General features: G+C 40.9%; 1 protein-coding gene across 1 annotated transcript in view; it reads right to left on the bottom strand.

Moving 5' to 3' along the window:
* Positions 1–6661: 6661 nt before the first annotated feature.
* LOC142095484 (uncharacterized) overlaps positions 6662–15952 on the bottom strand; it is a 108703-nt gene continuing 99412 nt past the window's right edge. The window contains 1 exon segment of the mRNA XM_075178429.1: positions 6662–15200. Coding sequence (XP_075034530.1) covers positions 14119–15200 — 1082 coding nt within the window. The 3' untranslated portion in view covers positions 6662–14118.

The raw sequence follows: 15952 nt of genomic DNA, 5'->3' as shown, positions 1-15952 counted from the left end.
CCAGCAACAGTATAGTTTATTCAACCTGAACAATTATGCATTCCAAGGGGCATATTCAATTGTTGGCGGAAACGCCAAAAATCTCACGCTCCGCTCACTTTTACCATTATTGCGGTAATAGTACACGGAAATACCGTTATTACGGTAGTTTTCTTGCTGGATTTCAGCTCGCAGCTCCCTGAGCCGCAAGCTGAAATCCAGCTTACTATTACCGTAATAATGGTAATAATTTTAAGGCTGCGGAAAACTGCGAGAATTGAATATGCCCCCAAGGGTGTAACTACCATAAGTGCAGAGGGTGCAGCTGCTATGAGGCCCACAGCTTTAGAGAGGCCCGCCTTTCCTGTCAACTCTCCATATGCATGCGAGTATTTCACTATGTTGCTCTTGCCAAATGTTTGCCATGGGGCCCACAAATGTCTAGACATGCTCCCGATATAGTCTGTTCCTCTCAATGCTAGTACAGTCATGGCCAAAAGTTTTGAGAATGACACAAATATAATTTTTCACAAACTCTGCTTTTATGATGGCAATTTGCATATACTCCAGAATGTCATGAAGAGTGCTCAAATGAATTGCAATTAATTTCAAAGTCGCTCTTTGCCATGACCATGAACTTTTTCCCCAAAACCACATTTCCATTGTATTTCAGCCCTGCCAAAAAAGGACCAGCTGACATCAGGTCAGTGATTCTCTTGTTAACATAGGTGATAGTATTGACGAGGACAAGGCTGGAGATCACTCTGTGATGCTAATTGATTTAGAATAAAAGACTGGAAGCTTTGAAAGGAAGGTGGTGCTTGAAATCATTGTTCTTCCTCTGTTAACCATGGTTACCTGCAAGGAAACATGTGCAATCATCATTGCTTTGCACAAAAAAGGCTTCACAGGAAAGGATATTGCTGCTAGCAAGATTGCATCTAAATCAACCATTTATCGGATTATCAAGAACTTCTAAGGGAGAGGTTCAATAGTTATGAAGAAGGCTTCAGGACGCCCAAGAACGTCCAGCAAGAGTCAGGACCATCTCCTAAAGTTGATTCAGCTGTGGGATCGGGGCACCACCAGTGCAGAACTTGCTCAGGAATGGCAGCTGGCAGGTGTGAGTGCATCTGCACACACAGTGAGGCGCAGACTTTTGGAGGATGGCCTGGTGTCAAGAAGGACAGCAAAAAAGCCACTTCTTTTCAGAAAAAATATCAAGGACAGACTGATATTCTGCAAAAGGTACAGGACTGCTGAGGACTGGAGTAAAGTCATTTTCTCTGATGAATCTGGAAAACACTTGTCCGGAGAAGGAAAGGTGAGCGCTACCATCAGTCCTGTGTCATGCCAACAGTAAAGCATCCTGAGACCATGCATGTGTGGGGTTGCTTCTCAGCCAAGGGAGTGAGCTCACTCACAATTTTTGCCTAAGAACACAGCCATGAATAAAGAATGGTACCAAAACATCCTCCAAGAGCAACTTCTCCCAACCATCCAAGAACAGTATGGTGACAAACAATGCCTTTTCCAGCAAGATGGAGCACCTTGCCATAAGGCAAAAGTGATAACTTAGTGGCTCGGAGATCAAAACATCGAAATTTTGGGTCCATGACCAGGAAACTCCCCAGACGTCAATCCCATTGAGAACTTGTGGTCAATCCTCAAGAGTCGGGTGGAAAAACAAAAACCCACAAATTCTGACAAACTCCAAGCATTGATCAGGGAAGAATGGGCGGCCATCAGTCAGTATGTGGCCCAGAAGTTGATTGACAGCATGCCAGGGCGAATTGCAGAGGTCTTGAAAAAGAAGGGCCAACATTGCAAAATATTGAATATTTGCATAAACTTAATGTAATTGTCAATAAAAGCCTTTGACACTTATGAAATGCTTGTAATTTTACTTCAGTATACCATAGTAGCATCTGACAAAAAGGTATAAAAGCACTGAAGCAGCAAACTGTGTGAAAACCAATACTTGTGTCATTCTCAACACTTTTGGCCATGACTGTACACAGTCTTTTTCCCTACTACCAGTATAGTCTGTGTCCCCAATGCCAGTAAACAATCTACCTTATACTAATATACAATCTGCTACCCTTGTTTTAATATACAGTCTATACAGGTAACAGGGAAAATAAATAACTTCACATATGTTATATGGACAGATCCACACAGAAAATAGTTATAAGTCTACACAGCCACTGATGCCTAGCAACTGGCTAGATGCCGGAAGAATGCACAGAATACACCGATTGCTGTTGCTCGGCATCCAGCTCAGTGCAAGGCAGCACGTGCTGCCGCCAATATGTTTACAGGACGTTCTACAAATAAATAATAAAACAATGGCGCAATACTTCCGGCCATGCCCAACAACATGGTGCACTCACGTTTAGGCAAAAATAAAGTAATTTTTAAGTATTAACAGGGCCCAAATTTCAGCATTTGCAGAGTGAGCAAATCCTTCAACATACCCTTTCATTCCTTCAGAAGCCACGAGAGTCAGAGTGTGACACTGTAGAGAAGCTTGCAATCCAATCACAAAACTTAAGATTATGGATATCTATGGTTTGATTTCTTTGCATGTGTGGATTGCAAGGGTTGCTGCAGTAAATTTTATTACAATTGCCACATTAAATATATATTTACTGAGAAAACCGTTGAGGTGTTCAATACTTATTTCACCCGCTGTAAGGGGCATATTCAATTGTCGCGTTAAAACTAAGACCGTTATTACAGTAATAGTTAGCTGGATTTCAGCTCGTGGCTCAGGGAGCTGCGAGCTGAAATCCAGCGAGAAAAATTACCATAATAACGGTAGTAGTGCGCGGAGCGCGGGATTTTCGGCCTTTCCGCCGACAATTGAATATGCCCCTAAGTGTTATAGTTTCTGTAATTTAATTTTTTAATGCGGTTGTTTCGTATGCCATTTGTTTTGTATGTTATTTCATTAATTTTTTATTATATCCAAAGCCTTGTATCTTTTTATATTAAATCTAAAATTGAATACATTCATCCCTCTTCATCAGAAGAGAAGTATTGCTTGTCTACGTTAACACTTTGAATGCTAGAGTGTGACAAATTAACACTTTTGGCTAACAAAGAGCAAAGTATGTGCCGACATGTACATTTGTGTAAGAGTTTTATGTTCTACTGCCCTAATATAATAGGATGTTCCAGCAATTAACTTGTGTATGGATGTGAGAGAACTATTTTGTGGTGTGGTTTAGCTAGACCTGCAACCTGTATGAGAGGTGAATGTATGGTTAGGTGCTGAAACACTGTTTAAAACCCTTAAAGTAAATACCCAAGTCAAAAGCGCAGTGAGCACATTTGTGACAAATATAATAAAAGGGGTTTGCTTCACAGGAATGGAGCAACAATAACCGGTTATTGGGGCCACACTATGTACCAATGAGCCCCCCCCCCCACCAGGTAATGAAATCACAGATTAAAGTCTCTTTCGATGGATGTATCAGTCTCCAACAGCACAGAGTAGTGTGTCCCTTGATCTGTCTCTTAATGGTCAACATGGGTTAAAGCTCAACATACATTTTCAGTAATATCACGCCAGGCGTACTTCTTCGCCTGTCAAACCAGCCATAGTGACAGTAGCTATGTGGGTCCAGATTAGCGTCCTTATAATCTCAGCAGTGTCTCTTGGAATCTCTGTTTCCTGTGGAATGTGCGTTCCCTTCCGACAGATATAAGATGCAGCCGTTCAGAGTGGTTTATAGCTGTGCAGTTGCTCCTATTGTCTCTCCTGACGGTAGGTTCTCAGACTCTTCTCTGACTCTCCTGGTCAGTGTTGGCGCCTCTCTGCCCTCTTTCCTGCATGCTGCTCTTCCCCCATTTCTGGGGCCTTTCTGATCTGCCCTTTTCTAATGGTTATGGCTGCCACCCACCACAGCACTGGCAAATGTTCGCTCTCCAGTGGGAATACATTTGCATAGAGGGTTGGAATAGCATTTCCATTTCTGAGACCAAAACTCCTTGTGGAAGTGTGTACAGTAGCAAATGATTTCAGCTTTTGCTGAAATCATTTGCTACTGAAATCATTTTCTGAAAGCACATCTTCTGCCATAGGTCAGGGTTTCCAGGGTAAGGGATCGTAAGTCAATAAATAGTGTAAGCTAATCAGTCCGGGGTTACTGTCTTCTGGGGTAAACGACTGCACTTCAGACAGGCGAGCCAAGGATATCACACCAGGCAATTGTTTTGGTTTGACTAGCCACAGATTGTTTTGAATATGTTGAATAAAACGAACAAAACATAAATAAAAGACCTAGCCTGTCTGGCACTAGCTAAACACAGGGACACCCTCTCTCAAGTGAGGGACCTTGTGTCCCACACACACACACACAACCACAATATACAGAATTATTGGTCATAGTTTGCAGTGTCTCTCAGGAGGCAGCCAACCTCCTCCACAGGTCTGAGAGAGAAAACTGCCTATCAGCCTTTTATCAGCACCTTTCAGGTGCAACTCCTGATTACCTGCACAGGTAATTTAAATGAGCCGGAAATGAGCCTTATGTATGGGGCCCACCCGTCTCTCTCCATACATAACCCCAGGGACCCTTATTGTCTTTTGCTATAGCTGAAGATAACTTTGGGAAGCTCCTTTCCACACACAAATAATCTCCCTGGGGCTTTAGTGCACATAACACAGACAGCAGGGACACATAAATCTGCCATCTGCCACATTCCCAGTGCTTCTGTCACAATAGTTTTTGGATCCAAGGGCCTTCCCATCTGTATAGCTGTTCATAGTAGAAGTTATCTAATGTGCAGTGTACAGTTTGAGTCACCATATCATCTGAGCATCAAATTTATTTTATTTACAAAATGTTTGCCAGGCAGAAATACATTGAGAGTCAACTCTCATTTTCAAATATATTCTGTTTACATTATACAGTTTTTCTGCTTACAGAAATAAAAACATATATGCATTTAATATTACAATTATGCATTACAAATAAACTTACTGCAAGAACTGGCAATTTTAATTTATTAAGAGCATAGGCAGCTTGGGTTGGCCTCTATCAAAGCAGGTATCTGATCTTTAAAGGTCTCGATCAGCCACTATAATTGAAGAAATTCACTACATTCAAAGTTTACTGCAGATTTGCAGTTTATTGAAATAAGTCAAGCACAGAGGCTTGACGATACGGGTTCTCCGATGAGTTTAACACTATAAATTGCAGTAAGAAGACAGAAACAGTATATCATCATCACCATTTATTTATATAGCGCCACTGATTCCGCAGCGCTGTACAGAGAACTCATTCACATCAGTCTCTGCCCCTTTGGAGCTTACAGTCTAAATTCCCTAACATACACACACAGACATAGAGAGGGAGAGAGACTGTCCCCCCCCCCCCCGACCCCAAAAAAAAAAAAAACAACCTGAGAGAGAGCTGCTGCGCATTCGTCAGCTCTGTCCTATACAGCAGCCGCGGCGCTGTCTAAGAAGCGTCCGCGGCGGTGCTGTATACACTACAGCACCGCCGCGGACGCTTCTTTGACAGCGCCGTGGCTGCTGTATAGGACAGTGGCCACTTAGTTAGCGCAGGAGGGGGTTTCTAGAGACTCAGAAACCCCCCCTGCGTGCGCCACTGTGTATATGTATATGTATGTATAAACATCTGTGTTTGCTCCTGATGAAGTCTGTTGTACAGACGAAACGCGTTGAGTTACTGCTACTACTACCATCTTTGATCAGATAGGCTTGTCATCTGCTTCTGGATGTGTAAGTTACTACTGTTTTTAATAAACTTGAATTTTTTTGGATACTATATCTGTGTACTTCTATATTGAGGTAAACCTATGGGATAGCCAAGGGTGGCTGAAGATTGAATACATCCTCACAGCCTACGTGACATCCTGCAGATAAGCCATTAAACCATTGGCTTCCGGTACGAGTACATCTATATTGGTGTGACCTGTTTTTCTACCTTCTGAATGCCATTTGGCCGTGTGTGACTCTCTAGTCTATGAGTTTTATTTATCCATCTCAGATATTGGCGATACCCACTTGGTGGGAAGCTCTCACTCATTTCTGGTGGTTTAGTTCTTTTTCTGGTTTGGTTCACCTGGCTCCATTGACTTGCCATATTACACTATTGTGCGCCTCCTCTCATTTACTTTTATATATATATATATATATATATACACATATACACACACACACACACACACACATATACATACACACACATAGCGAGAAAATTGCTCCGGAACCACTCTCTGTTTTGAGGCTGCGTGACACTCTAAGGGATATAATTAATATGTGGCAGTTCCAGAAAACCGCCGATTCCCGGCACTTTGAAGTGACTTTTTAAAACAACACTTTTATTAAAAGACAAAGCCCATCGGGCTTCAAATCGCTGGGAATCTGCAGTTTTACGGAACCTTCGCATTTTAAATATACCCCTAAATCTAATATCAGATGATCTTAAAAAAAAAAAGATAACTAAATATATGTTGCAAAAATCAACAAAGTATAACAAAACAGTGACACAGTGGAAACCACATATTTTTATGTCAGATAATGAGCAATTGTTATGAGGGTTCTAAAGCTAGCTTTGAAAAAAATAAATCAAAACAATCTTAATCCCTGGTGTGTGTAGTCAAAAAATAAAGTACACAGGTGTGGAAGAAATGAAGACCCAGAGGCTTGTATAAAGGGAAAATTACCAGAGTCACATTTATTTAGAAATCAAGTACAGACCCGGTAGATCATTCACATCAGCTTAGATTTACCATGCAACTTACAAGACATTCTCCCCTTTCTGGGGGCTGACATTGGCATTTGTAGCATGAAACAATGAAAAAACCAAGAAACAAAAATGGTAATTGCACAATTCTCCTACATCAGGAGTCCAAATATATCAATCTTGAATCTAGTCTGTTTTTAACACATAAGATCATATATCTAACTAAGCACAATCTCTTCGGTAACTACGTCATTTCTTACAGAAACAAGTACTGATGTTATCACACTTATTTCCTTTAACTCATGAAGGTTTCACAAGGGAGAGGATATGCCTTATTCATAAAAGCATCTTCCGTTCAGAGTTTAAAGCACGGGGGGCAGGGGTGTATACAAGGGGAAAAGCCTATATATCTCCCACTTAGATTACACAAAAAGTGTCTCCGTACCAAACTGACACAGAACTCGTTCTTTACCTTATATGGAAAGTCAGATAACACTAGACGCATGGCGTTGTACAATAATTCGTTTTTTGACATGTACAAAAAACAAAATCATCATGGCCTGCATTTGTACTTATGTATTCGTATGTACCCATATACCGTTCTTCTTGGGTCTTTAATAAAGTGTAAGATATTTCCCCACAGTAAGTTCTCTTTTGGTTACCAACTTGTAACCATGAATTCCAAAACTAGTCAGTAGTAAGTCTGAACAATATTATATTTGATTGATTAAAGTCATTAGTAGAACTTCTGATTTGTGTCTGAACATTAGCCTTTTATAGGCTCTATCGTACATAAGTAGAACATTGTTGATCTAAAATCTTCTCCCCTGTGTTCAAGAGATTTTAGTATAAGAGGAGTGTTACCTAAAGTGCGGAGGATGACAAATGGTTATATATAATGAAGAATTGTCAAATATAGGCTTGGCCTGAATAGGGTTGTCTTCTAAGTGCAAATTCAAGTGTGAAATGGGTATGTGAAAAGAATGGAATTTGCTTACCGATACTCCCTTTTCCTCAAAAGACTCCATGGCAGCCATAACTCTGGGTAGATTTTTGTTCCAGTTTAGTAGAGACACCCACCAGATATATAAGATAGACTATTCTCTTCCCCCATGTCTCTGAGTGACTTCCCAAGTGTTCTTCTGAAAAATAAACTAATCATTAAAATTACAAACATGGGTAGGGAAATTGGGCTGCCATGGAGTCTTTAGAGGAAAAGTAATTATCAATAAGCATAAACTGCACTTTTCCTCTTCAATCATCCATGGCAGACATAACCCTGAGATGTAACCAAGCAATACAGTAAGGAGAGCCACACAAGAAAAACAAAACCAGTCACATACATTGATCAGCCACAACATTAACACTACCTGCCTAATACTGTGTAGGTCCCCCCTCGTGCCACCAAAACAGCTCTGACCCGTTGAGGCATGGACTCCACAAGACCTCTGAAGGTCCTCTGGTATCTGGCACCAATACATTAGCAGCAGATCCTTTAAGTCCTGTAAGTTGCAAGGTGGGGCCTCCATGGCTCTGATTTGTTTTTCCAGCACATCTCACTGATAATCGATCGGATTGGGAGCTGGGGAACTTGGAGGCCAAGTCAACACCTTAAACACTTTGTTATGTTCCTCAAACCATTCCTGAACAATTTTTGCAGTGATGCAGGGTGCATTATCTTGCTGAAAGAGGCAACTGCCATCACGGAATACCGATGCCATGAATACCTTTGCCCCATGCCTTGTGGTGTACTTAGTTTGCAACAATATTTAGGTAGGTGGTATGTTTCAAAGTAACATCCACATGAAAGCCATGACCCAAGGTTTCCCAGCAGAACATTGGCTGGAGCAACACACTGCCTCTGCCAGCTTGCCTTATTCCATAGCGCATCCTGGTGCCATCTCTTCTCCAGGTAAACAATGCATATGCTCCTGACCATCCACATGATGTAAAAGAAAACGAGATTAATTAGATCATTGCTCCATTGTTCATTTCTGGAGCCCAAATGCCCATTAAAGGCGCTTTCGGCATTGGACAGAGGTCAGCATGGGCACTGTGACCGGCTTGCAGCTATGCAGCAATCTGCGATGCACTGTGTGTTCTGACATCTTTCGATCACAGCCAGCATTCATTTTTTTGTACAACGTAGCTCTTCTGTGGTATTGGACCAGACGGGCTAGACTTCACTCCCCAGGCGCATCAATGAGCCTTGGGCGCCCATGATCCTGTTGCCGGTTGTCTTTCTTTGAACCATTTTTGTTAGGTACTAATCACTGCATACCAGGAACACCCCACAAGACCTGCCGTTTTGAAGTCGTCCAGCCATCAAAATTTGTCCCTTGTCAAAGTCTCTCGGATCATGGCGCCTTACCATTTTTCCTGCTTCCAACACATCAACTTCAAAAACTGACTGTTCACTCGCTGCCTAATATATCCCACCCCTTGACAGGTGCCATTGTAACAAGATAACCAATGTTGTTGACTTCACTTGTCCGTGGCTTTAATGTTGTGGCTGATCGGTGTATGCTGCAAATTACATTATTTATTTTGTGGCTGAACAGAGAACATACCTCCAAAAGTGAGAATCTGAGGCAGATAAGATATCCATATGTTAAGTAACTGATGGAAATATGAACAGTCGACCATCCAGCTGCTTAGCAGAGCTTCACTGTCAAAGAGTGAGACTTGCTTGCCCAAGATGTTGTCACTACTATTACACCTTACGCCCATTACTCTTACAATTTTTCTGATCCTTCTGGAAATGGCTGGTTTAGAAGGAGCATATCCTTTCCTAGGCACAGCTGGGATCACAAAGAGTTGTTCTCTGTTCCTGAATCCTTCTGTCCTGAGCAGATATATGAAAATTAATCTCACCGAGTCCAGTGTGTCACGGATTTCCCAGGTATGACCACTGAGAGGGGGTAATTGGTTATAATGACTTTATTAAGAAACACAGATGACAAGGTAACTTGATTGCAGTTCGGTATAGAATACAGACAGCAGAGCAGAGAGGTACTTGAGCCAATCAATATGAACACAGATGACAAGGTAACTTGATTGCAGTTCGGTATAGAATACAGACAGCAAAGCAGAGAGGTACTTGAGCCAATCAATATGAACACAGATGAAGTAGACTACTCACGAGACAGTTCAGTGTGCAGATGAGAAACAGGTAACTTCAGCATACAGCATGGAACTACAGGTACCAGATGCAATGAAGTAATTTGCAGGAGTCCAGCCAGCAGGTAACAACAGTAGTAAATTCAGCATACAGCGTGGAACTACTGATACGAGATGCAAAGAAGTAATTTGGCAGGAGTCCAGCCAGCAGGTAACAGCAATAGTAGATTTAAGCATACAGCGTGGAACTACAGGTACCAGATGCAGACAGTAGCTGAGCACAGGGAATGCTCACAGGAGAGACCTGATGATCAGGCCCAGACCGTTTGAAACAGGCGGGTTAATATAGGCCTCATGCAGGTGATACAACTCCCAGTGATCAAGGAAAATAATCAAAGTAGCACAGTGGCCCCTTTGGTGGGCAGTGGTACTACAAGTAGAATACATAACAAATCCAATAAAGTCACTGCAGACAGCAGCTGCAGAATGCGAGTCGTGACACAGTGAATGTATATTTCTTTCCTATTCATCCATTGGCTACATACAAAAAGATGGCAGTAGTAATGTGGAAGTAATGTGGAACATAGACACTACTTTCAGTAAAAATTCTGGATTAGGTCTAAGCACCACTTATATATCTATATACATATATTAGACATTGAGTAAAGGCTCCTGCCATTCTTCAACTCTTCAATGTCATCCATCTCAGTTAAAACTTCTTGTAGTTGTTCAAAAGGGTCAGACATCAGAATGTTTAGAACTAAATTGAGGGTCCATGGAGCCAAAAAGGATCTGATGTGGTGACAAATTCTCTTCACTGCTTAGAAGAAGCAAATAATCAAATCTTCTGAGACTAACTTTGCATCTAAGAACACACTTAAAGCAGACACTTGTACCTTGAGTGTAGATTAAAAAAAAACAAGACCTTTGCTGAAACAATCCTGAAGGAAGTCAAGGAGGTGGTAGTCACTTTCCCGACACTGACTATTACAACATTGGAAATCCGAAGACTCACACTCTGACATGACGCGAACAGCGACTTGCCATTACACAGATAGACTAATTTCACAACCCAATCTGTTCCCGACTGTACTAAATGACGTCACTTCAAAACGCGACTAATGTTAAAAAGGCAATGCACGGACTCGCCTGACATTCATCTCATGTAAGTAATATTTTAGGGGTTAGGGTTAGGCCTTACTGTTTAAAGCACATTGCCACTTTAAGATCTGTCGCGTTTTCAAGTGACGTCATTCAAACAGTCGGCAACAGGTGGGTCGTGAAATTAGTCCACCTGTCTAATGGTTAGTCGCCGTTTCTGTCATGTCAGAGTATGAGACTTCGGATTTCCAATGTCGTTGTAGTCATTGTCGGGGGAGTCAGTATCGTTAATTCGTACTACACCAAGTCAAGGGTCTGTGTAATTGTTGCTACTGCTGGATTTAATTCAGTTACTCCATGTAATGCATTTCTTCCAAATCCTGTAATAGATATGTGAATACTTCTTCTTCAATGCTCTGAGACTCCCTTTTTTCTTAGCAGCTTCTGTTTAATTACTATGCAATCAAAACTAGCCTATCTGGATTTGGATGGAGAACAAGGCCTAGGTGCAGTAGATCTGACTGAAGAGGAATAAGCCAAGGCTGTTTCTTGAACATCTCGAAGGCCACGGGAAACCATGGAAAGTGTTGAATTGCCATCCACACTGCTCTCATTTCCAAAACATCCTGAGAAACCTTCTGATGACTTTTTATAGGGTAATGGCATGATTCAGAGAAGTCCTTCTGTGATTCCACTTTTTTTTTTTATAAGTTCCCATTGGTGGATTTGCATGGACCATGTTGCCCCTTGATTCCTATGGTGCAGGAAGACATCCCCAACAACTGAAGCCCCTTTCTTATTGACGATTGACAATGTTCGAGTAAAGCTTGTCCACCTGTGCCAATTCTTTAAAAATCAACTCCTTCATTAGCTGATGTGCAGAGAAAACTCTACCCCCCTTCTTTACTATGGTTTTCAAAAAGGGGTTTATGCGTTACTGTAGAAGCCTGTTCCTGGTCCATTCCCATAGATTTGTACATATCCGTAAGAAAAATCTCCACATTGTCCAGGTTAAACATTCTAGGTGACTCTTTCACTTCTCTGGATTCATCACTGAAGGAATCATCCAAAATGACACTTGTCCTCAGATTCATGCATGGCTGGGACTTTGGTCTTTTTAACGACTGCAGGGCACACAAATCTTTACTCACAAGTTTCTTTCATCGATGCTATAAGTTCCTTATATTGCTCAGGGGGCTGAGTTTTACCATTAGGTCGAGAACTGCATATTGTGAAAATTTTCATCCACAAAAGACTTATCACAGGCTCCCCAAATTTTATGCATCTTGCGGTCCTTCTCCACAGGCTCTACAAAAGTACTGAAGAGACCTAAAATTACTAAAAAGTGACTACTAAAATATAATCACACTATCTTAGGAGCTTACCTAAAGCAGGTCTCATTTCTCTCTTTAGGGTCTAACTCAGGCTCAATTCCATTGCATGGTCCAGGTGACTCACTGCAGATCAAGAAAAAATGTTCCCCAGAGGCAGGGATGCTTAGAGCAGCTTTTAGCCTCCTCCTGTTTGCCATCTTGGAGGCCTGTGATCTATGACATAGTGCGAACGCATGTGCGGACCTCTGAGGTCCGACAAACGGTGTTGATTTCAGAATTGTTAAACCAAATCCACTCCTGGAGGTAGCAGATGTTGTTCCCCTGGTAGCCAGCTCAGTTCGGCTTGCAGTGTACTCTGTTGTGTTGCCGAATGACCTCCTTACGCTACTGCAAAGACAAACCACTACCTGCCCTACCTATGCTAAAGACAGGAAAAGACATAGGGGAATAGAAGGAGATCTCTTATATACCATTTGGGGTATGTTTTTTAACCTGTCTCTATCTAAACTGGAAAGGGAATCTACCCAGAGCTATGGCTACCATGGAAGATTGAAGAGGAAACACACATTGAGATTTGATTGACTCTACAGTCATTAAAAAATAAGTGAGTCAAAGCAATCAAATTGTAAGACACAAACAAACTTTTACTCTTCCATTCCTTACCCTACACTTACATACTTGATCGTTATTATTAGAGAACTTTCATGACAATTGCTCATGATGTATATAAATCAACAAAGTTTTAATGTGTCACTGTGTCATTACACATGGTATTACTAAAAAACGATACTTAGGATATATATTTTTATAACCAGCTGACATGAACTTTACTCTTATGGGGTATGAACGTGTTGGATATGTTAAGGACATCTATTAGTGAACTCCCCTGTTTTAGTGTTAATTGATTGTGATTGGCTATAAATTATAAAGTGATTTTAGTCTTCCTACTCCTTTACTCTGTAAGCAGATTATAGCACCAAAGTGTTAGGATACCTCAAGATCTCTAAGAGCTAACCCATGTGCTTCAACGATCTCAAAAGACTCCAAGGGGTATATTTACTAAACTGCGGGTTTGAAAAAGTGGAGATGTTGCCTATAGCAACCAATCAGATTCTAACTGTCATTTTGTAGAATGTACTAAATAAATTATAGCTGGACTCTCATTGGTTGCTATGGGCAACATCTCCACTTTTTCAAACTCGCAGTTTAGTAAATCTAGCCCCAAATCTGTGGTATCCATTGAGTTTCATGGATTTCTTCTACTGTATTGCCTTGGAGCTAAGTACAGTTGCTTGTCATGCTTAAAGTGAGTATTGTGGAATAGTGGATTGCCCATATTCATAGACCTGTGTCCATCCCAGCAACTGAAAGTGGATTGCCCCTATCACATTGTGATCTGACCATATCAGGTCATGTATGCCAGTACAATAAATTACATGGATCTTATTGGCATGAGTAAAGAGTAATTCCATTTTGGAGAACCAGTTGTGTACAGCAGTAGAAGAGCAGCCTCCGTTGATGGTTTGTAGTTTTCTCCGAACATTAATTACAGCAATGTCTCAGAGTTGAGCTGTGAAAGCTCTAGAGTTAGAGGGCAGCACAAATAGTAATTCTATAATAGACAACTAACATGGGCAAATATAATGACCAGGAATACTGTATGATCTTATAAAATAAAATAAATACAGATTAATACAGCTATAACAATAACGCACACAGCACCAGCTCAAACCTGTATCTCATGAAAAAGAAGTGGCAAAAGAGATTGATGCAGAGCATGTGTCAGGGGTAGAGAAATAAGTTATAATTTATGAGATTTCTTTATTAGATAAAGTAAAATCCACTTAATGTACCAACAGTGTTCACCTGTGTAAATGTGTGTGAAGTCTCTGATGATTGACAAGATTTGATTTCTGTGTAAAACATTTCCCACATTCTAAACAGGAAAATGGCTTCTCACCTTTGTGAATTCTCTGATGTATAACAAGATCTGATTTCTGTGTAAAACACTTCCCACATTCAGGGCATGGAAACGGCTTCACGCCAGTGTGGATTCTCAGATGTCTAACAAGATCTGATTTAAATCTAAACCATTTTCCACACTCAGAACATTGAAATGGCTTCTCACCTGTGTGAATTTTTCGATGTTCAACAAGATGCGATTTATGAGCAAAAAATTTCAAACAGTCAGGACATTGAAAGGGCTTCTCATTGGAGTGAAATCTCTGGTGTTCAACAAGAACTGATTTCCGTGTGAAACACTTACCACATTCCAAACATGGATATGGTTTCTCACCAGTGTGGATTCTCCGATGTTTGACAAGAATGGATTTCTGTGTAAAGCATTTCCCACAATCAGAACATGAAAATGGCTTTTCACCATTGTGAATTCTCTGATGTTGAACAAGAACTGATTTTTGTGTAAAACATTTCCCACACTCAGAACATGCAAATGGTTTCTCACCTGTGTGAATTCTGTGATGTCTAACAAGATCTGATTTGTGTGTAAAACGCTTATCACACTCAGAACACAAAAATGGTTTCTCACCTGTGTGTATTTTCTGATGTTCAACGAGATGCGATTTCTGAGTAAAACATTTCCCACACTCAGAGCAGCGAAAAGGCTTCTCACCATTATGAATTCTCTGATGTCTAATAAGATTTATGTTCTGGGTAAAAAATTTACCACATTCAGAACATGGAAACATTTTATCACCTCTATGAGCTGTACTATGTGTAACAATATCAGATTTATCTGCAGGAAATTCCTCCTGGTTAGAGGGATCTGATGATATTTCTGCACTGTGATGATCTGGATTTATAAAAGGGATAATGAAGTTTTCTCCTGAAGAATTGTCTATGATATCGTCATCTTCTATTTTACAATCTGGAGATAAAAACAGATGTTCCTCCAAGGAATTCACGCTGCTGTTGTGTCCATCTGCTGGGAATAAAGAAAGGGATATTTTAACTCAAAAGTAAAAGGTATTTCAACTTCATTGTTGCTGACTAATACCTAACGTGAGTTCTGATTGGCTGGGAAGTATGACCGACATATCTTCTGCCCAATAATCAGCAAGAATCTCCCTTCTCACTAGAAATAGAGGATATTGAGTCTACATGTTATCCCGCATGACACTGGCATAACTGAATAATCAAATGTAAATTGCTACAAAGTTTTTTTTTAATATAAAAGGATCCCCCTAAGGTAGGAGTGGGCACTGGCTCAACTTTTAAATGTTCTATTGTGACCGCTAACACATTTAGACATGCGACTACTGCCTTCATCACATCTGTATGCAGTAATTTAGGTTCAGAACTAGATGTAGCAGTAAAATCAAGTGCAGACCCAAGTATCCCTACGGTGGAATCAGATTACAAAAAGTTTCCCAAACAGGGTATGAAATCAAGAGAAATAAATTGCTATGAGAACAGAAGAAAAATTAAGTTCTGACGATTGTTACATTCGTAGCTGCAGATAAATGTGTCCGTTTACATTGCTCACATCCATTAAATAATAGCCATCTGACTAAAGGCTGTCATTGAACAGGTAGTTCACCAGGACCAGGCCTGTGGCATTCCTGGCAGATAGACTTGCCCTATTCATGGACAGGGTCCACTACATCAAGGATCACCGCATGCTGGTGGCACCAGTCAGACTTGATCAGGAAAAGGCCTTTGACCGTGTTTCACATG

The sequence above is a fragment of the Mixophyes fleayi genome, chromosome 6 (assembly GCF_038048845.1).
Source record: "Mixophyes fleayi isolate aMixFle1 chromosome 6, aMixFle1.hap1, whole genome shotgun sequence".
NCBI classification, from domain to species: Eukaryota; Metazoa; Chordata; class Amphibia; order Anura; family Limnodynastidae; genus Mixophyes; species Mixophyes fleayi.
The sequence above is the reverse complement of the archived record's forward strand: the minus strand, read 5'-3'. Positions and strand labels throughout refer to the sequence as shown.